The sequence below is a fragment of the Impatiens glandulifera genome, chromosome 7 (assembly GCF_907164915.1).
Source record: "Impatiens glandulifera chromosome 7, dImpGla2.1, whole genome shotgun sequence".
Classification (NCBI taxonomy): Eukaryota; Viridiplantae; Streptophyta; class Magnoliopsida; order Ericales; family Balsaminaceae; genus Impatiens; species Impatiens glandulifera.
Genome location: NC_061868.1, coordinates 41189306 through 41199026, shown reverse-complemented (window position 1 = coordinate 41199026; position 9721 = coordinate 41189306). Strand labels below are relative to the sequence as shown.

Genomic DNA, 9721 nt, shown 5'->3' with positions numbered 1-9721 from the left:
TTAACTTGTGAAGAAAAGACAATTTGAAATCAAAATTTGTTGATACTAAAAATAAGGAAGAATTCAGAAAGATCAAGAAACCGGCGCCATCTACCTCGTACTTAAAATGAACTGTTTTGACTGATTTTCACCAATATTTTGATCTTTCGGAAAAAAAAAATAGTCTTATCTAAAAGACCAAATTATGATTTTATCAGAAATGTACAATAACAACCCCCACAACATTTTTTTTACATCACTTATCCCTGTTAAGCAAGGAGAAAACAAAACATGTTTGAACTTTGAAGGACTAAGGATGCAACCTACCTTATGATACAAAAAATCATTAAATTACAGAAACTGATTTCATAATGTTAATAATCCAACACCACAAGCTCAACAACCAAGAAGAATGTGTGTACATGTATTCATTCATATATGTATGTCCTCTGTAAATTGCTTTTTCTGCTCCTCTATACCACTATAACTACATTCTGCTCCGAGTATAACTGTACCATCCTCAGATTTTATGAACATCATCTACCATTTGGTGCTTCTGAATTTACCTTGATTTATAAGTAAGAAAAAGAGAGAATGAGACGGGGAAGGTCTGCTCGGTTTGATGGAAAATTTATTATACCTGCAACTCCTGAAGAAGAGATTCGAGCTCGGTTCTTATTTCAGAGAATGGCGGTCGAACCACTGGATCAGCCTCCCAACATCGAATCATTAACTCCACTAACTTAGGGTGTGTATTGGATGGAATCTCGGGTCGAAGTCCCTGTAATGTATCATCATAAATTTCTGAATTTTGATCTATATTTTGTTCCTCAGTTCACCTAACTTCAAACGTCTACAAGAATCATATATACCTGTCTCACTCCTAGGGCAGCTTGTAAAGGAGTCATAGTATCATATGGAAGCTACAACCAAAACAAAGAAGAATAAATCATATACACAAAATAATAATAACTTATCCAATTTTTCAAAAACTGACCAGCTTTAAAATGTGGAACAATTCATATTACCTTGGAAGTAACGAGTTCCCATAAAACGATGGCGAAACTAAAGACATCTGCCTTCTGGTCATATGGTTGATGATTTATAACCTGATCAAGAAGAATGGTTTTAATTTTTATGCCAAAAAACATAAGCTAGGAGGCAAATATGTTTTATTTACCTAGTGACACTTTAATCTTGAACCTAATGATGACACAATAGGAAACAACATAAAGAAAGACACATGTTCACATCAATAAATGGGAAGAGATAAATGGGAAGAGACCGCTATTTTAGCAGCAAACACTGGCTATCATACTTTGTTAAAGGTAATTTGGTTGACATAGAGACTTCAATATGCTTTATATAGGGTATGAAAGAAACCACAAACGACTACAATATTTTTTGATGTAGACTCAACATAGAGATGTTTTAAACTCTTAAACTTAGAATCTTTAGCATGAATCATGCAGCAGTTACACCTATTGTAGTTTTTCCCAAAGGACCATGTTCATAGTATAATAATTAAGGAAAACATGAAAAACCAATTATCGACTCTACCTTACTTAAAAGGGATTATAAATTGTATCACTTGTTTATCACATAAATTATCTATTTTTCACACAAAAAATCAAGTTTTGACTGAGAAGCTGCAGAGAGACATGCGAAAGAGCAAATTTAAGAACATCGGAGTAGAAGGTACGAGGAAAATGGATTATATAGACCTCGGGGGCCATCCATCTATATGTTCCAGTCTCTGCTGTCATGACCCCACTTTGGTTTTGAAACCGGGCAACACCAAAATCTGCAACCTTCACAACCTAGAACAATATTCAAGGACATAGATTAGAAAGTGATATATATAGAGTGCGAGTTACTACCTTGATAATAAATGCTTGAATTTTACCAACATTCCTAGTAACAGAATAAAAATAATAAAAAAAATGGACCATTTTCGAAACAGATTAAAAGAATAATCTAAGAACAACATTTTTCGAACTTACAACTGAACTGTGTATGAGATCACAGATAATCTCATAAAAGCTAGCCTAACATACAGGAAACAAATCCTACTGTTTTACACATTAGGCAAAAAGTGATTGTTAAAAATTAAATTGAAAAGAGTATAAGTTACATGAAGCTTTCATCATACTTAGAACTAGCAATGGGATATTTTGGATTCTTACTCCGTTATAATCCATGAGCAGGTTTGCTGTCTTAAGATCCCTATGAATGATGTTATTTTGATGCAAGTACTCCATTCCTCTGCACACGTCTATTGCAAACTTAACCAACTGAGGAAGCTTCAAAATAATGTGATTCTTGTGCAAATATTCATAAAGACTCCCTCCAGACGTGTATTCTACAAAGGAAACGACAAATCAGAAAATATTGTCAAGGAGATTTTATTCTGAGATATAAGCATGCACAGAAAGTGTAGAAGAAGATTGTGCAAACATTCTTCCTTTTTGTGTTTCTTGGATATATGTATTTCATTTATTTATCTTTGCTCTTTCATGTATGTATATTGATCTCCTCTTGTACAATAAGCATTATTCAGAAATATACAAGCCTTTGGTTTTCTCTACTTTTACAATAAGTATTATATATATAATACAATTGAATCAGATAGAATAAGCAAACCATTCAAAGTCAATCAAGAAGGAAGTTTTACATGTATCAATACATAAGTGGAGCTGAAATTCTGCAACGACAAATATACAAAATCGAATAATCACAGTACTAAACCAAACCTAGATATGTATTGAGTGACTAGAAATGTATGGGGATATTTTTCACACCCATATTATGTATTTCTGTAACAATACATATTTACTTGTTATTTAATAAACTGTATAAATATAAAATAAATAATTAAAGTTGAGTTGTTAGTTATAAGCGGTTAAAAGTAGAATCTTCATCCAGACCATTTACAAAATAGCGGTTAAAAGTAGTTAGAGGTAGTTATGTTAGAAGTTATTATAATTAGTTATTTATTAGTAGTTATTTTCAGTTATTAATCTAGTACTATAAATATTAGCAACTACCATGTACTAGATATGTTGAATCAGCACTTTTTGATTGTTTTTTAATCGTAGATTCATCGCTCAAGCCGACCTTGTTGGGCATTTTTCCTTTTCAACAAAGTATTGCTGTTGTTGAACTTCCGGACCCTATTTTTTTTTGTTCAGCACTTTTTTAGATTGAATTAAAAGTAGAGGAGTGATAGAGGAAGGGAATGATATGTCACTACATCACTGGTTGGAAAAAGAATAAAAGGTGAGGAGAGAGAGAAGAGAGAGAAATTTTGTTATTTTTTTGGCTAATCAAATTGCGCCACATCATTCCCTCCCCATTCCCTCCCTCAAATTCCCTCCCCCTATCATTTCTCTTAAAAGTATTACTAAAAAAACTTGAATATTTTGGTTTCTCTTCTTATCTAGGCCTTTCTTCAGAGCCTCTCATCCCCATTCTTCTATCTTTCATCTATGGTTTATGCCATTGTATCTATTATATTTTGGTATTGTATCAAGTGGTATCAAATTCCATTTGATCTTTGGGCACCCTATGATATATCTCACTTAAGGTGGCCTCGTCAGGATTTATTGGCTTAAGAAAAGTTAAAGAATTGAAAGGCTTTCACTTTTGGTATAGTTCAGTTACCTGTTACTATGAAAAACTTAGGAGACTGTGTGCAAGCACCGATAAAACGAACAACATTGTTGTGCTGGACCTTCCTGCATCAAAATCAAATTTAAATAAAACCACTCAATGTAAAGTATATCAAGAAGTTTAAAAGAGATAAAACATCAATAATATGGTGAGAACAATTCGGATCCCAACTTGGACCCATTGGGAATAAAATAAGCAAAAGACTACCATCCAAACAGAATAACAAGAATAAATAGGGATAGCTTTAGATAAATATTACCTAAGAATGGCTACTTCTTGAGCAAACTCATCCTCCAAGGAATCATTAAGCTGTTCTGATCTTAGGATCTTCACAGCAACATCCTGACCAAGGTAAACTCCGCGAATCCTTTCAATTGTAACAGCAGTAGTCAATAATTTTCACATCCTGGATTCCTTCCCTAAAATAAACAAACAGCTACAATAATGCACTCCTAACTCACAAATCTCCACAAGATCCAGATGCAATTCTCTCTCCCATCTTCAACAACCGTTCATCAATTACCCAATCTCCAGGGTTTGTTCGTGCAACCAGATCTTTCTCCACTGCTGATTGACTGTGTGAAGAGCCCGACCACGATCCCTATACATTTGTTAGCAAGAACATTGCACATTATTTCAAACAGAAAATAATTGTGGCACGAACAAGTGTGTGATTGGATATACAATAATGGAGAGGATTAAGTTACAAAGGAACTTGATGTCTACGTAGGAGCAACTCCTCAGACATAAATATGATGTTCAAACTTACCATGAACAGCAATAAATGTATTTTTTACTTGCAGCAAGCAAAATCACTAGTCCACCATAGAATGTATGGAAACGAGAAAGTCAAAAGCAGGCTAAAAGAAATGTCAATGAAGATTTATAAGTAATGATCTTTGCAAATCATCCTTGAAACACATATAAGATCAGATGATTGATTATATGCAAGAGACTCATATTATATCATATTGTTTCAATCCCTAAGAAACATTTCTTGTTCCCCAAATCTCTGGTTTTATGAATTGTCATCCACAAATGCACTCATACAGATATTTCAAAAGCTTTGGTGCATGAAAATCTTATATGCAGCACGTGGATCACGAAATGTTACTATGAGTTTACATTGAAGTTACTGAAAAGTTGGAAGCATAGACATTATATATTGACTTTGGTAGAGGTCTGTAAAGGCAAGATACTGAAAGGTAAGAAATATAGTTCACATAGACTTCATATAAATTACCTCACTTCTAGCGATTGTCTTTTCCATTGCTTGGTATAAGCCCTCCGAATCCTGACCACAAGATTCCAAAGTCAGCAATACTTGGACATCACAGATCCCTGTCATAAGGAAATATAATCACAATGCTCCTTTTTACAAGGTAACACTGCCAAAGTTCACTTAATGACCAACCTGAGGAGACTTTCCTGTTTACATGACAAAATTTATTGTTTTGGTGTCCTACTCGGTGCGAAGCCAATTGATCATATTTTCCCTATAAAATAGCTTAACTATCCCTTTGTTTATAATTAATTTTTTCCAGAAAACTGGCTTTAGCTTCATTTGGGAGATTTTTGAAAGATGTAAACAAAGAGAAAAAATATAGAGGATTCTGATATAAGTTAAGGGTTAAATATGGGGTAGTTGGGTTGTTAGTGGGACTTGGTTAATATTGTTAGTTGGTCCAATTATACTATAAAGAATGATCTATGCTTCATTTGTAGGTATGAATATGTTGACATAATTCTGCTTCTCGTCTTAATGGACTTTCTCTTCTCATCTTTAATAGCTTCTTCTATCTTCTCAAACCTAATTTATAGTTATCTAGTAACACATTCATGTCCAAGACGCATGAAAAAACAAATATTTCCGATTAATGGGATCAAGGGAATGGTACTAATGACAAAGACATTTATATGAAGTTCTGCTAAGGAAATACCCAAGTACCTCATCAGGCCAGCCATCCACTACAAATACATCCAATGAATAACCATCATTTGTTGAGAATACATGCGCTTCACGGATGTTAAGTCCTGTGTCAGAAAGTAAAGCAGAAAGCTACAAGAAAAATGGAATCAGTTAGGCGGCAACACAAGAACGGAAAAAGGTTTGATATAGATGCCAAAATTAAACAACTCAGTGAGAATGGGAAACCAATTTACTATTTAATTAAAATGAAAATAGCACCATTTAACATAAATTTTATTTCCTTGGAAAGGACTGAAAACTTCTTTTAGCAAAAAGATGAACTTCTAAGTATCCAAGGAGCGTCTTCATATTTTCCTTTTAACAAAGAATGGGAGAAGTAAGAAGTCTAAGGCTGATAGAGAAGCCTACCTAATCCACATAGGAATCAACTATGACAGAAAGAGGAAGGCCAAACTTGGCCATTCGGGGAGCTACGATCACATTTAATCTTTGAGCTTTATCTATTTGATTGACATCTTTTGAGTTTTACCTTTGGTCACTTGGATTCATAACTTATGGAAACTCTTTTCATAACATGTATTCTTTGTTTTCTCGCAATTAAATGGTTTCTTTCTTTCAAAAAATAAATATTTTAACATGTATCCATTTAATGCCGGATCAATCATAATCAGTAAAAATGTCAAGAACATCATTTCCATTTCCTTGGAAAAGTGGTAATGATAACATCACATCACCTGCTCCTGTTTGAAATGATGATATGCATTCTAAAATTGGAAAGACATTGTGCCAACCTAATGAAGAGAAATGTTAAATTTTACCTGGCTAAGCAACTTGGGCTTGTCAGTTGTAGAAAACAGTACTTCATGTATTTGAATAAGTGAATTATCTTTCCTGCATTTGTCTCTCCAACTGTCAACTTATTAAATATACATAACAATGAAGGTAAACTCAAAAATATTTAAGAAGTACGGAAGCAAAAACTATGCATGTAGAACTTTCTTGGGAGAAAGAATAGAACTGTCTTTTCATGTATCAGGAAGAAAAAATATGCATCCAGAATGTATTATGAGTAAATTTACTAAGATACCTCACTGAGAAATTTTTCATGTCACGTCTTCCATCATCATGAGTGGAATTCTTCTTGACATCCAAATTCAGATCTTCAAGCTTAGAGCAGGCTTCAAATTGACCTTCGTGTACTCCTTTTCTCCTAAAATATATCAAATAAGTGAGCATAAAGGAACAAGCTTTATGAGTATTATTAAACCAGAAAGAAACCATGTTAGTAGCAAGAAAAAGAAGCAACAGAAATCCAAGTACCTAAGGGAACCAGCTGAGGATATCATGAAAACGGTTGATAAAAAATACCCATGAATAAGATAGGAATTTTGGAGATGTAAACATATTCACTATAGTACCTGTCCTTTGACTGCATAATTTCTTGAATATCAGTCGCAAAAGATGACTTGGAAGTAGAAGGAACACTAGTAACATGTTTCATTGTAGCATCATCTCCTCTGGTTCGGAGATTCTACGTAAAAAACAAAAAGAATATATAAGCACAAGTAAAAGGAGTGACATAACTTGCTACCGAAAATGCAAAATCTTCATCTATGTACAATAAATATCCTTTCCACATTATACTTTAATGCTCTAAACTCACTAGGAGGATCTACAAAGTTATTTTGTGCTTCCCTGGAATTCAAATGAAAGACCGCCATTTTGTATATGGCGCCATTAAACAGGACAGACAAGCAAATTCTAGTATTCGGCAAGATAACTGATGTACCTCCAAGAAACGGACATGAAAAACAGGTCTTTTTTCAGGATCCTTAGCCTTTGCAAGAAGTTTTATATGTAAGACTACATCCTCTACTCTATCCATGTTAATATCCAGCACATAACTGAAACCAAAACCAAACAAAAATTAATAAAAATACAACTTTATATCATTGGATAGGCAGTTATGCAATGAAAAAATCAAATCTATTCCAACACCATAAATAAAGTAAATTCCAGCTTCAAACTAAGAACTGTGACCCAACAAATTCTTCTTTCTTAGATCAGGTTAGCCTAACATCACGTGAGACCTTAGCCTCTTAGTTCAATACTTTACCATATGTACTGTTTGAAAAGATGAACTTGGAAGACCGATAAATCTAACCTGAACCTGCACAAATTGACTAGCGATCGGAGAATCTATGCAGATCAATGACAAACAAGTTTATGCTCATCTTACAAAACGAATACTTACCCAAATTTCCTTACCTGAAAATCCTTATTTCAGCTTAAGTTACAGTCTACACAATGAAAATTTAGCACTCACCTAAGAAACTCCATAACTATTTAAATGGCAATTCGAAATAGCCTCATTGAAAATGGAAATGAACAAAGAAGAGACATAGCTGATGAGACTAATATACCTAGATGGCAAGCGATCGAAGTGAACATCCAACTGTTGACGAAACCCAGGATCAGATAATGCTTCCTCATGTCCAATATCCAACAACCGATTGTAAACATCGGTTCTTATGTCATACCCATTGATACTAACAAAACTCCTAGATGGTGACGAGCTTTCTCCGATTCCTTCAGACAAATCCATGATCACTCTAACACACATCAAACCTATGTACACGTACGTAGAGATGAAACCCAAAACCCAACAAGTAAATGAAATGAATTTGTAGAAAAAATAATGCAGAAAGCAACAAAACTGTAGATAACATGAGACAGGAATCTTTGACGGTTGATAGAATCTGCAAATAGAAGTTAGAGATTTCATATTCGATATATTAATTGAAGGGCAACCATTTATGTACCTTGTTGAAAGGAATACTACTACAATCCTCCTCTCCTAACTGCAGTTTTTGCGAGAGATAGAGAGAAGAAGAAAGAAAGAAAGAAAGAAAGAAAGAAAGAAAGAAAAAGGTTTCGAAAGCTGTCAGTTTTGGAGTTGGGTTTGGTCTATTAAGAGAAAGGGGAGGTGTGTTTGTCCCCTGGACTGGACTGGGATGGACTCCCGAGTCTCAGCAAGAAGGATGATGACTTGGCTCACTGACATTGAAGAAGGATTCTTCTAACATTTCGGATTTACTATTTAAAGATTGGATTTTTATGTTAATTCTTTCTATATATAATCTTTCATTATTCACATAACCTAAAAAGCAATAAATTACACCTTAGACCTAGTTTTCCATTTACATAATATTTTACAAACATAGTTAATATATACTTTTTAATAAATTTAAATTCGGTCCTACTAAATCGGTTATACTTATAGAGACCTTACCTTTGGACTTATATACGACCGATTAAATATATTAGATATTGGTTGTTCCAACGTTTTTATGTTTAGTTCGACGTCTACTCTTCTATGATAATTAATTCAAACAAAATTGTATTAAACAAATACATGCAAAAATCAACATGGTATATCGATAAAAACAAATATATTATTAATCATAAAACTAATTAATATATTCGAACGGATCAAAACTTTAAATTCAACTTATAACCTAATTGTTTAAATTTTATCGGTACAATAGATAATAGATCAGCATTTTGAATCAATTTGAATATTCACATTATAATTGATTTGTATTGTTTTATCAATTTGGTGAGACTCATTTTTATCTTATTGTAAATTTGAAAAATAAAATGAGATGGAAAAATTGTTTAAAAGGTGTAAAAACATAAATCAATGTAAAATAAGTTATTATCATTAATTCGATTACATTCTCGAACAAAAATAAAATTAAAATTAAGTATGAACAAAACATGTTGTAACAAAAAATTAAGAAGAAATAAAGCTTTGAGACAATTATAATAATTTTTCTTACCCTAATTTTAATAAATTAAAAAAGGGGAAATAAGATTCTTTCCAAAAATAAACATTTTAGTTTAGCTTATATAATCTTGACTAGGCTATTTTACACCCAAAAACAATGCTCTCATTGTCTTGGCAAATACTCCACAATTACAAGTGGAGTCTGACGTCTGGAAGGGTTTATTTGTCATTTAGAAGTTTATTTAATAATTAATTCATATTTGACATATTATATTCACTTAATTATTATAATAAGTGTATGGATGCAAGTTGGAGTTGCTTTATTATTAATTTTATTTTATTGCTCTAAC

At 32.9% G+C, this 9721-nt stretch overlaps 1 protein-coding gene across 3 annotated transcripts; it reads right to left on the bottom strand.

Moving 5' to 3' along the window:
* Positions 1–294: 294 nt before the first annotated feature.
* LOC124945692 (serine/threonine-protein kinase STY46-like) lies at positions 295–8617 on the bottom strand. Of its 3 annotated transcripts, XM_047486171.1 has the most exons (17): positions 8404–8617; positions 8005–8209; positions 7371–7485; positions 7000–7112; positions 6669–6791; positions 6400–6490; positions 5600–5710; positions 4895–4945; positions 4113–4252; positions 3911–4018; positions 3643–3716; positions 2166–2341; positions 1704–1799; positions 1008–1088; positions 852–902; positions 620–760; positions 295–545 (listed from the first exon to the last, which is right to left on the bottom strand). In XM_047486171.1, the coding sequence occupies exons 2-17, from the start codon at positions 8202–8204 to the stop codon at positions 516–518; spliced, it is 1701 nt and encodes a 566-aa protein (XP_047342127.1). In that variant the 5' UTR covers positions 8205–8209; positions 8404–8617; the 3' UTR covers positions 295–515. The 3 variants fall into 3 exon arrangements, with proteins under 3 accessions (XP_047342127.1, XP_047342125.1, XP_047342126.1); XM_047486169.1 differs by lacking the exon at positions 8404–8617 and having other exon boundaries at positions 8005–8276; XM_047486170.1 differs by lacking the exon at positions 8404–8617 and having other exon boundaries at positions 6400–6472; positions 8005–8276.
* Positions 8618–9721: the final 1104 nt, after the last annotated feature.